This window comes from Podarcis raffonei, chromosome 12, assembly GCF_027172205.1.
Source record: "Podarcis raffonei isolate rPodRaf1 chromosome 12, rPodRaf1.pri, whole genome shotgun sequence".
Taxonomy (NCBI): domain Eukaryota; kingdom Metazoa; phylum Chordata; class Lepidosauria; order Squamata; family Lacertidae; genus Podarcis; species Podarcis raffonei.
The window spans coordinates 927,428-946,396 of NC_070613.1; the positions used below are offsets into that span (position 1 = coordinate 927,428).

At 45.6% G+C, this 18,969-nt stretch overlaps 1 protein-coding gene across 1 annotated transcript in view; it reads right to left on the bottom strand.

Annotated features, from left to right (window-relative positions):
• Nucleotides 1-6,950: 6,950 nt before the first annotated feature.
• The window catches only part of LOC128424010 (zinc finger protein 883-like), a 39,535-nt gene continuing 27,516 nt past the window's right edge, over nt 6,951-18,969 (bottom strand). The window contains exons 2-6 of the mRNA XM_053409760.1: nt 10,728-11,218; nt 10,448-10,529; nt 10,116-10,195; nt 9,337-9,463; nt 6,951-8,280 (exon numbers count right to left, since the gene is read on the bottom strand). Coding sequence (XP_053265735.1) covers nt 7,031-8,280; nt 9,337-9,463; nt 10,116-10,195; nt 10,448-10,529; nt 10,728-11,141 — 1,953 coding nt within the window. The 5' untranslated portion in view covers nt 11,142-11,218 and the 3' untranslated portion in view covers nt 6,951-7,030. The remainder of the gene's footprint in view (nt 8,281-9,336; nt 9,464-10,115; nt 10,196-10,447; nt 10,530-10,727; nt 11,219-18,969) is intronic.

Here is an 18,969-nt window from a genome sequence, read left to right on the forward strand (position 1 = left end):
CATAACACAGTGTTCTTAAAAATTCATCTTCAGCATCCATCAGTTGATCCAAAGTCAAAATACTTGCTTCCATCCAATCTTTCCATATCACCATCTTTCCCCATTTTTTAAAGTTAGATTTTCCTATAAAGTCAATATAGCATGGGAAAATTGGCCACATCTTTTTTTTATTAGACATTCCATAACTTTATAACTGACATAATTCTTTCCAAAGTTCTAACATATTTCGATCCTAATGCCGCCCATCCAACCAAAGGTGCTATGTATGTATATTCCAAAGTTGCCTAGACCAGTTGTTAGCTTCCAGTATTTAACGCCTTACATTGTTATAAAACTATCAGGAGAATTACATGGGGAAAACCCTCTTGTCGCTCAAGATTCCCGAGGGAAGGTACCTTGTTGGTCAAGGGAAGAACCAAGGGAATGCAGAGCAAAGCCACCAGTAAGCCAGATCCTTATTCAAAGAATACTGTTGCAACAGCAAAGGAAGGAAGGAGAGACCTGAAACAAAAGGGTTTTACATTTTATACCTTTGGATTTGGGGCAGTTCCTGTGGGTGCAAGAGTCATTCGTTCTCAGAAGCAATGGTGTAGTTTAGTTTGTGTGATGTTCCCAGAAGCTACAAAAAGCCTGGACTGTTTACATCAGGTGCAAGGACATGTTGAAGAATGTTACCTGGACGTACACAGCTCCTGAACTGAACTGTGGGAACTGTCTTAGTCTGATCTCTGCCTTCAAACTGTGAAGATGTAAGCAGAGGGTCTGGTAGCCTATGAAACTGTTAAGCAGACCTCTACCAGGGCTCCGATAGAAAAATTAATTTATGTATATAATCTGTAACCATTATGCTTAATGCTGACATTAAAAGACTTCTCTCTACCTTGGATGTTTCCTGTGTTTTATTTTCTTCACTCCATGCTTCACTCTGCTAAATGGGGCCAGGGTCTTTGAAAGCATGCTGGTCCCAAGGAAGAGAGTTTGAATTGCCTAAGAAAACTCCTAACAGGCTGTGGTGGACTGTTGATACCGCAACAGGTTATGGGAGTTTGGATATGGCAAATATCCAACAGTTGCTTGCTCAAGGTGACCTCCCTAAAAAGGCCATGGTTATGTCACCAAGAGGTGGTACAAACAGATAGGGTAATTTACAAGGCACAGCTCAAATCAATACATTCCAGGGGTTAAGAAATTTTCCAGTGTAAAGAAAATACAAGTTGATTACATTCAGAACATACCTTTTCAAATATTGAGCACAATTTATCCGCTGATTTCACATTTACAAAGATGCATACAATTATGCTTCCTCTTAGAGCTGGAGGGGGGGGGAATACATGAGATCTGAAGTCTCCAGTCCATTGTTAAGAGTTCCTGGGACTATGTGCTAGGAGGAATATTCCACATGTCCTTCATGCCTGTATTGGGAAGTTTGGTCTTCGCCATGTGAGTAAGTGAGAAACAAACCTTTATTTAACTGTATTTCAGCGAGTGAGAGAGCTTTCCCCCTTTAAAACATCAAGAATAGAAAGGTTCCTCTAAATAGGTGCCCCCCCCATTTTATGAGGCCCCTTCTAAGTGTTCTGAATGTTCTATTGCGGTTGCTTATCAGACATAGGAGGTGGCACTGTTGAATATTTAGGAATATTTCTGTTTGACAGCTCAGGAACCGGTTTTCCTTTACTAAAATACTGCATTGGTCAAATGTCTGCTTGGGGAGCTGTGGGTTTGGGTGTGGTTATCTCCACACATCCCTTATGGGGGTGCAATTTTTATAACAACAGTAACCATGCATGAAGATATAGCTCCAGATTCAGAATCCTGAATCCTTCCTTATTTATTTGTAGTTGCATTTTCTGGAAATATATTATTGGAATAGAAAATTTCTAAACAAAGAATTTATTTTCTGAAAATATTTTATAGATATATGAACTGGAATTCCTCTCAGAATATAAATTAATATGTGATGTTCTTTTTGAGAGCATTCCCCTTCCCTCCACTATGAGGCTTTTAAAATAGATAAATAAATTTTTATTAAGATGTTCCCATAATACAGTAAAATTACAACCGCAGAAGATACAAGATTATAAATACAGAAGAAAAACAAGAGAAACAGAAAAAAAGAAAGGGATATTAAAGATAAAGAAAGGAAAAAGAGAAAGAATAATACAATGAAAAACAGAAAGAATCATTAGCAAAAGACAGACAATTTTTTTTCACCTGCCAGTTACATTAAAAATTATGATTGTTTTAAGCATTCGGTCCATAGGAACACGCATCTCTTTCCTTTGTAATGAAGACCAGAATAAAGAGCACAAAACATGATTAATATGCAGTACAGTCCAATCTTCTTCGTGATCTTTTGGTGAAATTTCTTAAAGCTCTAACAGTCCCTGCTGTGTCTTCAGTTCTCCAAAGGAGCACAGACCCTGGGTGAGGGTGAGGGCGCCTGGAATCCCATGCGTGACTCAGGGGGCGTTGGGTGGTTGATGACAGTATTAAGCATGTAAGCAGTCAATACAAAATGCCAATGCAGTAACAAGAAGAGCTTAACACAAGGATGTAGGAAAATCTCATGTCTTCTCACAGGGGCCAACCAGATCTCCTAAAGGGAAGAAGCTAATAATAATAATAATTAAATTTATTATTTATACCCTGCCCATCTGGCTGGGTTTCCTGGGCAAGACAGTTCCATGGTTTAACTCTGTGCTGTGTGAAGGAGGACTTTCCTGGTGCCAAACAGTCAGTGGCAATGATGCTTCTGAATACCATTTGCTGGAAACCACAGAAGGGAGGGGTGGGCTTGTGTTCCGCTTGCGGGTTTCCCATTATGGACATCTGGTTGGACACTGCGAGGATGTGGTGCTGGTCTACATGGGCCACTGGCCTGATCCAGCAGGCTCCCTCTAGGTTCTTACGTTATGTTCTCATTTCTGGCAAGTCACTGACAATTCAGACCCAGTTGAAGGAGCTGAGAAGGTTAGGCCTGGAGAAGAGAAAGCTGAGAGGTGATATGAGACCCACCTTAAAGGGTTGTCGCCTGGAAGATGGAGCAAGCTCGCTTTCTGCTTCTCCAGATGGTAGGTCCCCCTGCGCCTCCAGTGAAGAACATCATGGGACAGTGCTGGGGTAGACCTCTCTTTGCCCAAGACCCTGGAGAGCTGCTTCCTGCCATAGCAGACTCCACTGGGCTGCATGGACCAGCATTCTGATTCAGTCTTCATAACTTTATTGGCAGTAGGGGGTTAACGGCCAGACAGCTAGCTAGCCTGCCTAGCCTTTTCTCTTCCATTCCTTTCTCAGCCCAAGAGCCACATTCCCTTCTGAGGAACCTTCCAGGGGCCACATGTGAGTGATGGGGAGGACCAGAGATAAAAGTAGGTGGAGCAATGAATGTAAATGTTAGCTTTGCACAGTAGGCAAGGTCTGAAAGAGCCATGATCAGACACCTTTCTTTCTTTCTTTCTTAAAAATTTCATTAGATTTTCATAACTTATAACGAATTAGCTTTAAACTTATTATATAGCTTGTATAAAGCGATGAATGTGTGACATAGCTAAAGTGGAAGGTGATAGGGGAAAAGGAATGAGGAGTCACTGGCCCTTACCTGCCCAGGTGTGGCATTCAGGGGGTGGGTCCTCAAGTCAGCGAATAGCGAGCCAGATCTGTTGGTAACTCCAGGCCACTGCTGAGACAACTTGTATGTTCTGCTTCCACGGCAGGGTCTCTAGCTGTGGTCTTGACCACTCCGTGGTCCTTCTCCATGTTGCTGATCCCCTTCCTGAGAACTGGGGATCTGGGTGCTATAGAAGTCCTCCAGCTGGTGCAGTGGTGTTTCCCATGGATAGGATACCCATGTGCCACTCCAAGGCTTTTTATTCTTCCACTCTCACTTCTCTTATTCAGCAGTGAGATGCAGCACCAGCAAAAAAAAGAAAAGGAAATGCTATTCTAGGCTGCATCAACAGAAGTATAGTGCCTGGATAGAAGGAAGTCATGCTTGAATCTAACTTGGTCAGACTCCACCTAGAATTCTGTGTCCAGGTTTGGGCACCACAAGTTAAGAAGAATATTGACAAGCTGTAGCATGTGCAGAGGAGGGTGACCATGATGATCAAGGTTCAGAAAAACAAAGTCTTATGAGGAATAGCTGGATTCTGTATGTTAAGCCTGGAAAAGAGGAGATTGAGAGAAAGTCTGATAGCTATCTTGAAATATTGAAACGGCTGCCACATTGAAGGTGGGGCAAGCTCATACTCTCCTGCTCTGGAGGGTAGGGCCCTAATCAATGGCTTCAAGTTACAAAAAAAGGAGGTTCTGAGTAAACGTGAGGTAGAACCTTCTGAGAGTAGGAGGTGTTTGACAGTGGAACCGACTCCTTGGAAAACGGTGGATTCTCCTTCTTTGCAGGTTTTTAAGCGGAGGTTGGATGGCTATCTGATCCCCAAGCCAAAAAGAGGACATAGATGATGCCTTCCTGGAACAGATGGCCAAGCATGCAAAAGGAAGGGAGATAGTAGTAATGGGGGACTTCAATTACCCGGATATTTGTTGGATGTCAAACTCAGCCAAGAGCATAAGGTCAAACAGATTCCTCACTGGCCTTGCAGACAACTTCATTGTCCAGAAAGTGGGAGAAGCAACAAGAGGAACAGCCATTTTAGATCTGGTCCTAACCAATGTTGATGACCTGGTTAGTGGGGTAGAAGTGGAAGGATCATTAGGCGCGAGTGATCATGCTCTTCTGAATTTTACTATACAGCGGAAAGGAGCAGCCAAGCATACTAAGACTCAATTTCTCGACTTTAAGAAAGCCGACTTCATAAAACTTAGGGAAGTGCTGGGTGAGATCCCATGGACAGTAATACTAAAAGGAAAGGGAGTTCATGATGGCTGGGAGTTTGTTAAGAGGGAGATAGTAAAAGCACAACTTCAGGCAATACCAATGAGACGGAAACATGGAAGGTGCCTAAAGAAGCCAGGGTGGCTATCTAAAGAACTTTTAACTGAGTTAAGATTTAAAAAGGATGTGTACAAAAAATGGAAAAGGGGGGAAACCACCAAAGAGGAATTCAAACAAATAGCCAGCACGTGTAGACACAAAGTCAGAAAAGCTAAAGCACAGAATGAACTCAGGCTTGCTAGAGAGGTTAAAAGCAACAAAAAAGGCTTTTATGGGTATGTTCGTAGCAAAAGGAAGAACAAAGAAACAGTGGGGTCACTCAGAGGAGAAGATGGTGAAATGCAAACAGGGGACACAGAAAGGGCTGAACTCCTCAATGCCTTCTTTGCCTCAGTCTTCTCCGATAAAGAAAACAATGCCCGACCTGAAGAATTTGGAGCAAATGATTCAGCAGAGGAAACACAGCCCAGAATAACTAAGGAGAGAGTACAAGAATACTTGGCTAGTCTAGATGTATTCAAGTCTCCAGGGCCAGATGAACTGCATCCAAGAGTATTAAAAGAACTGGCAGATGTGATTTCAGAACCACTGGCAGTCATCTTTGAGAATTCCTGGAAAACAGGCGAAGTCCCGGCAGACTGGAGGAGGGCAAATGTTGTCCCTATTTTCAAAAAGGGGAAAAGAGAGGACCCAAATAATTACCGCCCAGTCAGTCTGACATCAATACCAGGGAAGATTCTGGAGCAGATCATTACGCAAACAGTCTGTGAGCACCTAGAAAGGAATGCTGTGATCACCAATAGTCAGCATGGATTTCTGAAAAATAAGTCATGTCAGACTAACCTGATCTCATTTTTTGACAGAATTACAAGCCTGGTAGATGAAGGGAACGCAGTGGATGTAGCCTACCTTGATTTCAGCAAGGCATTTGACAAGGTGCCCCATGATATTCTTGTAAAGAAGCTGGTAAAATGCGGTCTTGACTATGCTACCACTCAGTGGATTTGTAACTGGCTGACTGACCGAACCCAAAGGGTGCTCATCAATGGTTCCTCTTCATCCTGGAGAAGAGTGACTAGTGGGGTGCCACAGGGTTCTGTCTTGGGCCCGGTCTTATTCAACATCTTTATCAACGACTTGGATGATGGACTCAAGGGCATCCTGATCAAATTTGCAGATGACACCAAACTGGGAGGGGTGGCTAACACCCCAGAGGACAGGATCACACTTCAAAACGACCTTGACAGATTAGAGAACTGGGCCAAAACAAACAAGATGAATTTTAACAGGGAGAAATGTAAAGTATTGCACTTGGGCAAAAAAAATGAGAGGCACAAATACAAGATGGGTGACACCTGGCTTGAGAGCAGTACATGTGAAAAGGATCTAGGAGTCTTGGTTGACCACAAACTTGACATGAGCCAACAGTGTGACGCGGCACCTAAAAAAGCCAATGCAATTCTGGGCTGCATCAATAGGAGTATAGCATCTAGATCAAGGGAAGTAATAGTGCCACTGTATTCTGCTCTGGTCAGACCTCACCTGGAGTACTGTGTCCAGTTCTGGGCACCACAGTTCAAGAAGGACACTGACAAACTGGAACTTGTCCAGAGGAGGGCAACCAAAATGGTCAAAGGCCTGGAAACGATGCCTTATGAGGAACGGCTAAGGGAGCTGGGCATGTTTAGCCTGGAGAAGAGGAGGTTAAGGGGTGATATGATAGCCATGTTCAAATATATAAAAGGATGTCACATAGAGGAGGGAGAAAGGTTGTTTTCTGCTGCTCCAGAGAAGCGGACACCGAGCAATGGATCCAAACTACAAGAAAGAAGATTCCACCTAAACATTAGGAAAAACTTCCTGACAGTAAGAGCTGTTTGACAGTGGAATTTGCTGCCAAGGAGTGTGGTGGAGTCTCCTTCTTTGGAGGTCTTTAAGCAGAGGCTTGACAACCATATGTCAGGAGTGCTCTGATAGTGTTTCCTGCTTGGCAGGGGGTTGGACTCGATGGCCCTTGTGGTCTCTTCCAACTCTATGATTCTATGATTCTATGCTTCAGTTTAAATTACAGCATTGCAGGAGGTTGGAATAGATGGCCCTTGGAGCCCCTTCCAACTATAGAATTCTAGGTTTCTATGATTCTATGATTGTCCTGGTATGCATTCTTTGATGTGAAGTGAGATTGACTCGCTGACTGAAGCTCTTCCCACATTGCAAGCAGTGATATGGTTTCTCCCCTGTATGAATTCTTTCATGCGCCATGAGATTGGACCTCTGATTGAAGCTCTTCCCACATTCCAAGCACTGATATGGTTTCTCACCTGTATGAATTCTTTGATGAGCTGTGAGATGGGTGTTCTGACTGAAGTTCTTTCCACATTCCAAGCACTGATAAGGCTTCTCCCCTGTATGAATTCTTTGATGGGACATGAGGTTGGAACTCTGACTGAAGCTCTTTCCACATTCAGTGCACTGATATGGATTCGCAATTGTATGAATTCTTTGATGGGCTGCAAGACTTTCCTTTTGGGTGAAGCTCTTTCTACATTCCAAGCACTTATATGGTTTCTCCCCTGTATGAATTCTTTCATGGGAAGTGAGACTTTCCTTCCAGGTGAAGCTCTTTCCACATTCCATGCACTGATGTGGTTTCTCTTCACTATGAGTTCTTTTATGGGAATTGAGATGGGAGTTCCGACTGAAGGTCTTTCCACATTCCAAGCACTGAAATGGTTTCTCCCCTGTATGAATTCTTTGGTGGAAACTGAGATTTAACTTCTGGGTGAAGCTCTTTCCACATTCCAAACACTGAAATGGCTTCTCTCCCGTATGAATTCTTTGATGCACCCTAAGAATGGCACACTGACTAAAGCTCTTCCCACATTCCAGGCAGTGATACGGTTTCTCTCCACTGTGTGTTCTTTGATGGGAAATGAGCTGGGAGTTACGACTGAAGCTCTTTCCACATTCCAAGCACTGATATGGTTTCTCCCCTGTATGAATTCTTTGATGTGAAGTTAGAGTTTCCTTCCAGGTGAAGCTCTTTCCACATTCCATGCATTGATAGGGTTTTTCCCTTGTATGAATTCTTTGATGAGAAGTGAGACTTTCCTTCCAAGCGAAGTTCTTACCACATTCCAAGCACTGATATGGTTTCTCCCCTGTGTGGATTCTTTGATGGGCTATGAGATTAGCCCTATGACCAAAGCTCTTTTCACATTCCAAGCACTGATAGGATTTCTTCCCAAAGGGATTTCTTTTCGAGGAAATGAAATGGGACCTTTGACTGAAGTTACCTTCACACTCAGAATATTTATTTTCCTTCTCTATTGTGTAGACATTGTCCTGGTCTCCCTCATTATTAATTTCCAATTCATCACGACCTGCAACAAAGAGAGAAACGGATCACAGACAGCCTCAGGGAGAAACGCAGCCCTCGATTATTGAATAATGCTAATTAATGCTTGGGAAGAAGGCAGAACTGAAGGCAATTAAAAGTAAGGCTTCACTGCTTTTGTTGACAGCCATTAATGAACATATTTATGGGAACCTGAGTGTCAGGAACGCGTTAGCAATAAATCACATGGAGTAAGTGAAGTTAACTCTTTAAGAGAAGCAGCAGCCTGCTCAGTAGTGTCAGGCCTTACAAACACAGCAACACTTTCCAGTAGGTCTTGGCCCTATGCCTCTAAGAGTCTAAGATTCTATGATTCCAACGTCAGTCATCTCTTTGGTCAACCAGAAACTGACAGAAACTGACCTGGCCCCTATAAGACAGTTATGGGAACTGAAGGTCCCTGCCTTCCCACAACGGACTAAGCCCCCTCTTCTCCTGGATCCTTCCCAAGCGATCTGAGACTCCGCCGGTGGAATTGTCTCTGCTCCTCCCCCTTCATACCTCTTCTGGTTTAGGAAGATGAGGGGGGAGAGGAGCTTGTCACAGCAGGAGGGGGAGACACCCTGGCTTCTTCACCAGCATAACTCTCTTCCTCAGCTTCTGCTTCTGGACTTCTCTCTTCCACAGACTCCCCCTGCTGCTTCCTCCCACCATTGCTCTGCATCCAGCCAGTCCATGAGACTCTTTTCTTGGGCTCTTTTCTGGCCCAATAATGGAGTTTGCACCATATCCAATGTTAGACATCACTTTGGTCAACCAAACACTAACAGAAGCAGAAACAGAAAAACCTGACAGAAGCTACTTCAACTTCCATAAGATATCTGAAGCCTGAATTTCTAAAGGACTAGGCAGTTCAGACCAACCAGGTTTAAAAAGGCAAAACTGGAGGATAACTCTATTCACGGTTCACTGTGGGGGTATCGGAATCCCAGATGCTCTTGGTGGTGTTATTGTTTAGCTCCATCAAAACATTGCAGGTTAGTGACACAGAGATACCCATTGAATTTCAAAACAGGTATCATGACCCAACAGGGAGCCTTACCGAGAGAGTCCATAATCCCACAATTCTCCTCCATGACTTCCTTATGCAGAGCTCTCTGGTCAGGATCCAGCAACGCCCACTCCTCGTCTGCAAAATGAACAGCTATATCTTCAAAGCCCACCAGACCCTAAAATAAAAAGGGAAAGGTCCCCTTCTTAGACAACATACAGATTATCTACTATACATTGCTCTGTTGTTTGCTGCCTGTTCATTACTGTTTTGTTTTAATGGAATTGTTTTACTGTACATTTTAATTATGGATGCATTTTTTAACAAAACTGTTTTATTGTGTATTTTAATTACTGGTATTCATATTTGGGAGAATGGGTGGAACTCCAAATGGTGTTCTTCAGATCATTCTGTCTGCTCAAACATTCCAGTTTCCCTCTTTGCTCTCCCTGTCTACTGTTCTGGAGGGAGAAACCTTCACAATGTCACAGGGAGGGGAAGGAGAAGGAAAAGCCATTTAGTGGAACTGGTGGGGCTGGTGAGCTGAGTCCTGGCCACTGTTATTTTATGATTTGCCAGCTGCTTAGAAGCCTATTTTAGCATTAAATGATAAACTTAAAAATGAAACTGAAGCTGCTGATAATTAATACTAGTAACATTCAGGAGGCTAGTTAAGGTGAGGTGGCTGTTCATCATTCTCAGCACAGAAGCCTCTTGGAATGGCCTTTAGAGCCATGGTTAAAGGCAGTTTTCAAAGAAGCCAAGAGCAACAGAAGCCTGGCTGTCTCATCTCACAGCCTCTTTGCCCCACAATCCTTCATTCTCCCTACCTGATCTGGTTCCGTGGCTGCTGCTTCTCTGCCTTCATGCAAAGATGGATAAGCATCTCTTGCCAGCATCATTCTGTCACCTGTGAGAGAGAAAGGTAAGTGGCAGGCCATTTTCACATGCTTCTCTTAGAGGTGAAGCAGTGCATCTCTAACTACAGGTGGGCCTGTAAAAAAGTCTCACCTACTGAGTGCATTTTGACATTTGTATCTTAGCTAGGTAAAAATACATGTCCCCACTTTGGGCTCTTGGCCCCTAGTGTCCTCCCCACAGATTAGTGGCAAAATCTACAGAATGTGTGACCAAATGGGAAAAAACCCTCCTTCCTCCTTACCCAGTGGTCTCTCTTTGGTCTCCAATGGAGTCATCTCTGCCTCAGAGGAATCCAGGCCCGTTTCTGCAAAGATAATCTTTCCCTGAAAGGGCAAAAGGGATTGGAAGCAGAGAATGGAGAGAAACATTAGAAAAGGACTGGGAGAGGCAAAAGCTTTAGGGGTATCCGATCTCATTCCTTGGAGGCTCTCCAAAAAAGGTTGGGGGATTAAGAGAGCAATTTGGAGATACTCTCTCTCATGTTCAGAGCCCAAGAGTATCCAGAGGAAAGTCTCTCTCACCTGCTGCTCTGCCTGCTTCCTCTCCTCTGCCTGACTCAGGAGGAATCCTTCGGCCAGGGCCACCGCCTGGGAAGTGGTCTCCGCTCCACATTCCCTCACCCAGCTCTCCATCTCCAGTGGAAGGACAGCCAGGAACTGCTCCAAGATCACCAGGTCCAGCATCTCGGCTTTTGTGTGCCTTTCTGGCTTCAGCCACTGATGGTCAAGGTGGTATAATTGGCTGCAAATTTCTCGAGGTCCTTTGGCCTCCTGGAAGCAGAACTGCCTCAACTGCTGGCTCTTCATATCAGAGTGGAGGCTGTCCTCCTCACCCAGGATCTTCAGCAGAGAGTTTTCCCAGATTCCACCGCTGCTCCCAGTTTGGATGGCATGGCCTCTTCCTGCTTCAGGGCCAGCTGAGTCTTGCTCATCCATCTGGGCTCTCAGGAAGCTTCCAAGAGGTCAGAAGAAATCCTTGTTCCGTCTGTCCTAAATTGAGGCGTTTGCAAATCCTACAAAAGCAAATATAATAATAATAATAATAATAATAATAATAATAATAATAATAATAATAATTATTATTTATACCCCACCCATCTGGCTGGGCCTGCCCAGCCACTCTGGCCGGCTTCCAAAAGAATATTAAAATACTGTGATACATCAAACATTAAAAGCATCCCTAAACAGGGCTGCCTTCAGATGTCTCCTAAAAGTCTGGTAGTTGTTGTTCTCTTTGACATCTGGTGGGAGGACGTTCCACAGGGAGGGCGCCACCACTGAGAAGGCCCTCTGCCTGGTTCCCTGTAACTTGGCTTCTCGCAGTGAGGGAACCACCAGAAGGCCCTCGGTGCTGGACCTCAGTGTCCGGGTAGAACGATGGGGGTGGAGACGCCCCTTCAGGTATACTGGACCGAGGCCGTTTAGGGCTGTTATGAAACAGATACACGGTCAAGAGAATAAAAAGTTTTCCTGAGAAATTGTGGGTGAATCTTGCTAGGAACCAGGGCTGGACTGAAACATAGCCCAGACTCTGAACTTTCTTTTTCCAAAACGGAAAAGGAGAAGCCAGCATCTAGGCCAGACACACCCAAGCTTGGCCCTCCAGATGTTTTGGGACTACAACACCCATCATCCCTAGCTAGCAGGACCAGTGGTCAGGGATGGTGGGAATTGTAGTCCCAAAACATCTGGAGGGCCGAATTTGGGGGTGTCTGATCTAGGCCTTCTAGAAGGGAAATTACCATGCAAAATTTGCAGGAAACATAAGGAATTTGCAGAGGCGTTTGCAACTTTTACAAAGCAAATACATTGTTTTGTTATGAAATTGATACACAGCCAGGAAAAGAAAAAAGTTCCCAGAATCTTATTAGGAACCAGGGCTGGACTGCAACACAGCCCAGACTCTGAACTTTCTTTTTCAAAAAAGGAAAAGGAGAAGCCAGCATCTAAACCATTTTTAAACGATTGCAATCTGCTCTGGAACAGTGGTAATAGTAGTAAAAATACCAACTAATAACAACAACAACAACAACATAAAGCCTCAAGCATGGGAAAAAAGCCTCAAGTTACACACAGACCTTCCAGAAACGGGGGTGTGGGGTGTTTGGAATCTGCAGTTTTGAGCATTTGACTCAATCTCAGGCGCTGACCTCTAATAATGAACCATATGTTGCAGATATTCCTGCAAACTAATTGTGAAATACAAATGACAAGAGAAGACTCGGTCAATTCATCTGTATCCTTTCTTATTCTTAGTTTTCTCCATTTGCTTCAACCCATGAGGTATTTTCCCTCAGAGCCAGAGCAGAGTGTGGGGTGCAGTGCCTCCGAGGTTCCAGCAGAGGGCGGGAGCCTCTCTCTCTCTCTCCCTCTCTGATTGGCTGCCAGCCCTTTTGGAGGGAAAACCCCAGAAGCCCTTTCTGAGGGAGAGAGTTGGGAAGGCCTGATCTGAAAGGGGTATTATTATTATTAATATTCGGATATGCTCTTTTCTGAGGGAGAACTGGCTCTGATCTGAGAGGAGAACCTCTCTAGCCAGAAGAAGGAGTCTCACAGCTTAGATAGGAAGAAGACCCAGTGGAGGGTCTGGGGAGAATATGGAGGCAGGAATTAATCTGGAGGGCTGAGTCTGAGGAGGCAGGAGAGGGAGAAGCTGTGGGAAGACGGACTAAACCAGGGTCTCCTTCCAGTCAGGAGGGGAGAGGTCTGCTAGGAAAAGGAGATCCCCAAACCAAGAACAAGGGCTGAGAGGATCCCCTGGGTCTGTGGGAAATCCCTCAGGAGTGGGATGGCTAAGAGAGAGGCGGAGGAACGAAAAGTGCCCCTCGCTCAGGAACCAAAGGCTGAGAAGGAAGCTGCGCTGTATTAAAAGTATTTAAGTGTAACCCTGCTCATAACTAAGTAAATGAACAGAAACCGAGTTAATTCTTTTACCTCCTACGGTAGAAACCTCAACTTCCAACTGAAGTGCAACAAGTGAGCTTTTAGCAACTGAAGTTTAAGAAAAGCATTTACTACAGTGACATCCTTATATTTAGTTTAAGTAGGAAGTTAAGGAGAACACACCTCCTGACCCAAATTTGTTTCCAAACTTTTTTTGTAAATAAAACTGTTCTTGTTCGTTCAGCTCTTTCCTAAGACTCTAAATCACTAAGTTTCCTCTCACACAAGATCCTCACAAGGGAGCCTGTGGGAAATTGCAGAAATTCGTGTAGTTTGCATATCATGAGGTGGGTCCTCTATATTTAATGGGGGGCAGTTAGCGGGGTGAATCCACTCCTTTATTAGTTGATGGTCATTGGTGGGATCCAAGAGCCCAAAGCAGGGTGCATCAATTTCCACATAACTAAAATATGGAATGGCTGCCAATGTCCAAATGCCCTCGGCAAGTGAGGCTTTTTCTGTGGCCCCTCTCTCGTTCGCCATGCACAGCTCCACCTCTGACTTCTCACTCACCTTTCTGTCTCACAGATGGCGGAGGGATTCTGGCAAGAACGCCTCATCCATCTTTTCTTGGTGGCGGAGGAGAAGTCGCGGCTGTGGAACCAGATGAGGTGGGGAGAAGGAGCACTGGGGGGGGGGAGAGGCTGGGGGGTGTAATGAGGTGGGTCCGCTATATTTAATGGGGGCCAGTTGGCGGGGTGAAACTGCTACACATGGGAAAAAGATAAAGCCTAAACAGGGGTCAACAACCTTTTTCAGCAGGGGGCCGGTCCACCGTCCCTCAGACCTTGTGGGGGGCAGGACTATATTGGGGGGGGGATGAACGAATTCCTATGCCCCACAAATAACCCAGAGATGCATTTTCAATAAAAGGGCACATTCTGGATTCACCCCGCCTCCTCCAAGCAGGAAGGGAGCCCCCACTGACCCCCCCCCGGCCCAGCCAGCCCCTCCTCCCTGCTCTTTCTCATCCTCCAAGAGGGGCTCAGACTGATCCCAGCACTTAGTCCGCATCCTCCAGCCTGACTGACTGAGACTCAACAGGACTAGACTGGGCTCTGGACACCCAGGAGACTCCTCGGCTATTGCAGCAAACGCAAGTCTGGCCAGATGAAAGCGATGGTTTCTCCACAAAGCGGTGAGCAGCGTTTGCTATAATAATAATAATAATAATAATAATAATAATAATAATAATAATAATAATAATCTATTTGTTCCCCGCCTATCTGGCTGGGTTTCCCCAGCCACTCTGGGCGGCTTCCAAAAAAAATTAAAATACTGTAATACATCAAACATTAAAAGCTTCCCTAAACAGGGCTGCCTTCAGATGTCTTCTAAAAGTCTGGTAGTTGTTGTTCTCTTTGACATCTGGTGGGAGGACGTTCCACAGGGAGGGCGCCACCACTGAGAAGGCCCTCTGCCTGGTTCCCCATACCTTGGCTTCTCGCAGGGAGGGAACCGCCAGAAGGCCCTCGGAGCTGGACCTCAGTGTCCGGGCAGAACGATGGGGGTGGAGACCCTCCTTCAGATATACTGGACCGAGGCCGTTTAGGGCTTTAAAGGTCAGCACCAACACTTTGAATTGTGCTCAGAAACGTATTGGGGGCTAATGTAGATCTTTCAGGACCAGTGTTATGTGGTCTCGGCGGCCGCTCCCAGTCACCAGTCTAGCTGCCGTATTCTGGATTAGTTGTAGTTTTTGGGTCACCTTCAAAGGCAGCCCCTCGTAGAGCCCATTGCAGTAGTCCAAGCGGGAGATAACCAGAGCATGCACCACTCTGGAGAGACAGTCTGCAGGCAGATAGGGTCTCAGCCTACGTACCAGATGGAGCTGGTAGACAGCTGCCCTGGACACAGAATTGACCTGTGCCTCCATGGACAGCTGCAAGTCCAAAATGACTCCCAGGCTGCACACCTGGTCCTTCAGGGGCACAGTTACCCCATTCAAGACCAGGGAATCCCCCACACCTGCCTGCCTCCTGTCCCCCAAAAACAGTACTTCTGTCTTGTCAGGATTCAACCTCAATCCGTTAGCCGCCAGTTTGCTGTAAAGGAAGAACAGGGTTGCAGACCTTCTGCAAAATAACCCGCCCCTGGCTTTGCAGAGAGCAAGGAGGGGGTGCAGGACCCTCCACTCGCTGATCTTGGGGGGCATGCATGATCTGAACACGGCGGCCCCCTGCATCCTCGCCTGCAGCCCAAAGGGAGGAAAGAGAGGAGACTCACCAGATTGCAGCACGAGCCACCCAGGCAGCGCTTGCAGAAGACAGAGAAAACATCCATCGCCCGCCCCCCCTTGCAGGAAGTGACTTGGGAGGGAGGGGCCTTTGTTCTGGAAGACCGTTCCCCCCCCCCTTTCTGTCTTCTCCTCTGTAGGAATTCGGCTCAGTTCCTTTTAACCCTTGGCGAGCCGAGCGCCCCAAGCTCATCCCCCCCCCTCTCTCTGCGTTTTCTTCCTCCAGAGCCGGAGATGCTGTACTTTGGGGGATCTGAGCTGGTCTCTCCCTTGGCCAGAAAAAGCTTGCAGGGGAAGCGTGCCCCCCCCGGGCTGCATCTCCTTTCATCCCCATCCTTGCCTCCTGATTGGCTGTAGCCAAAACCAGACAAGAAGGAACCAGATCCCACGTGCAGCTGAGCCACGTTCACGGATCGCCCTTCCCCGCAAGGCTGCGGGCGTGGCGCGCTGAAGGATGGGGGGGGTTGAAGGGGGGGTGGATGTAGGGGGGGTCCCACCCCTTCAAGGCAGCGTCCCTGTCCCACCCCTTCCTTCCTTCCACTCTTCTGGGGGCCTGATCCTGGACGCCCAGGAAGACACCTCTGCCACTGTAATCCACTGGTCTGCAGATGCCTCAGAGGGTTGAGACCCTGGGGAGATGTCCTCAGGGTCTGAAGTCCTAGGTAAAGGTAAAGGGACCCCTGACCGTTAGGTCCAGTCATGGCCGACTACGGGGTTGTGGCGCTCATCTCGCTTTATGGGCGTGGGAGCCGGCATACAGCCTCCAGGTCACGTGGCCAGCATGACTAAGCCGCTTCCGGCGAACCAGAGCAGCGCACGGAAACGCCGTTTACCTTCCCGCCGAAGCAGTACCTATTTATATACTTGCACTGGCATGCTTTCGACCTGCTAGGTTGGCAGGAGCTAGGACTGAACAACAGGAGCTCACCCCATTGTGGGGATTCGAACAACTGACCTTCTGATCAGCAAGTCCTAGGCTCAGTGGTTTAACCCACAGTGCCACCCATGTCCCTCAGGTCCTAGATAGCGGTTCCCAAACATTTTAGGGCCGCTGCCCCCCAACACCCCAGTGCCTCCTACCAGATAAAAGCATTATTCAGAATAGCCGTTTGCACAACCCACAAAGAAAGATAAAAACAATAAAACGGTTGCATTTATTCAAAATCCAATTAAATATACATAGTTTAATTATCTCATGACAAAACCAATGAACCTGATCAAGTGGTATCAGCTTTTCAAAGTCTGGGAGTTGTGTACACTGCCACCCCTTTGCCTCTTAGTGCCCCCCAGGAACAAAACCCTTCGGGGGGCGTCGCCCATTTTGGGGACAACTGTCCTAGAGGAGGCACAGGCTTTAAGTGTCGAGGTGGAGCATTCCAGGGGCGGAGCCTAAGGTTAGCGAATAGTGAGCCACATCCATTGGTAATTCCAGGCCACCCCTGAGACAACTTGTATGTTGTAGTTTTCTAAAAAAGGGGGGGTTATATGTATATCCTAACCCATAAATACGATATTATTAACATCTTTAGCCTACTACATTTTGTATTAAAAAGGTAAAGGTAAAGCGACCCCTGACCATTAGGTCCAGTTGTGGCCGATACTGGGGTTGCGGCACTCATCTTGCTTTATTGGCCAAGGGAGCCGGCGTACAGCATCTGGGTCATGTGGCCAGCAAGACTAAGCTGCTTCTGGGAAACCAGAGCACTGCACGGAAACGTGGCTCGTTGGTTTAACCCACAGCGCCACCCACGTCCCTTTATTGTTAGTAGGTAGGTGTAAAAAGTATTCCCTGGCTTTCTAGTTTCTATCACTTGGTCCAGAGTCAATACACCTGTTTCCGTTAAATTTTTCCATAGTACCATCTTTTTAGCAATCTTTAATATAGGGTTTCCCCACAGGGCAAGTTTGGCATGCGAGTATAGATCAACTTTATTTTTATTAGAGAATATGTTCCATATCTTTCTAACTGACGTAGTTGTTTCTAGAGTCACCTTTCAAATATTTTGATCCTAGTACAGTGTACCTCTGGATACGAACGGGATCCGTCCGGAGCCCCGTTCACATCCAGAAGCGAACGCAACCTGCGTCTGCGCATGTGCAGGTCGCGATTCGCCACTCCCGCGCATGCACGTGACGTCATTTTGACTGTCTGCACATGCGCGAATGGCGAAACCCATAAGCGATCAACCTGAAGCACATTTAACCCGAGGTATGACTGTATTCTCCAGCCCACCCAAGGGGCTGTATGTGCATATTCTAAGGTCACGCACGTCGGAAAATTAAGACCAACAATGAGTTTCCAGTATTTAATACATGACAGTAGATATGTATAAAGTAGATAAGTATAAAGTAGATAAATATAAAGACATTTCCTAAACAGGGAGTTTATCATTTGAAAACATGAGATATAGAAACTGCAAGTCCTCTCAAAATATGAATTAATCTGGGAATTATATTCATTTTGAGAGCATTCCACCTTCTCCAAAGTGTAAGGTTCAATGACTTCTGTATATCAACATATGAAGAAATCTCTTTTATTATTTTATTTATATTAAGTGTGACTTTTTTTTTATCTCTTGGTATTAAGCTGCCTAGATATTGTAGAGATTTGGAACAAATCTGGAATTGATATTCCTTGAAGGAATGTGCAATCAGATTTTGGCCTACTGGCATCAATTCTGATTGGACCAATTAACAGAATAATAGAATAGAATAACCTGATCTATTCTAAAGCATCTATCATTTGAAATAAACAATAAAACTAGTTTATATAAACAATAAAACTAGTTTATATAAACCATAAAACTAGTTTATATTCAAATGTATTGTGAACTACTCTGTGAATCTCAGTGTTGTCTCATCGTGGAAGCCAAGCATTCTAAGCAGATATTAAAAAGCGATGGCGAGATAGGACATCCTTGTTTGGTTCCTCAGGCCTGAGGAAAGGTGGCAGAGAGATTACCATTCTCTTTGACTCTTGACGTAGGTGCTTCATAGATTACGTTAATCCCTTTTAAGATATCCAAAGGAAATTCAAATTTAAGTAAAACTACTTCTATGTACTGTTTACGGATTTTGTCAAAAGCCTTTTCAGCATCTAGTGATATAATTACAAACTGGTCTTTATCTTTATTTTGATCTACCAAATCCACCACTAATCTAATATTATCTGCAGTTTGTCTCGCTTTTATAAAGCCGGTCTGGTCACCCTTGACTGGCTATTACCTGATGAATTTGCTAGAGTCCTTCCCAAAGTGTCCAAAGCTCTTGGAAAAAATCCTCCATAAACTTAGTTGCTTGAGCCCAAGTAGGAGAATTGGTAACCCCATTACTATCCATGAGAGTTGAGATTCCAAAATAGTGAGGCTTTTACTTGAGTTGTTTTCACACAAGACAAGATGCATGTTCTCCCTCTGCTGCTGGCTTTCTAGCTGTGGCCTTGAAGCACACTCCTCCGATCCTCTCCCTGGTGCTGATCCTGCCTTCCCTTCCTGACAGCTGGGGACCTGAGCACTAAGGAAGTTCTCCGCCTGGTGCGGTGGTCAGTTTCCCTTGGATAGAACACCCATGTACCACTCAAAGACT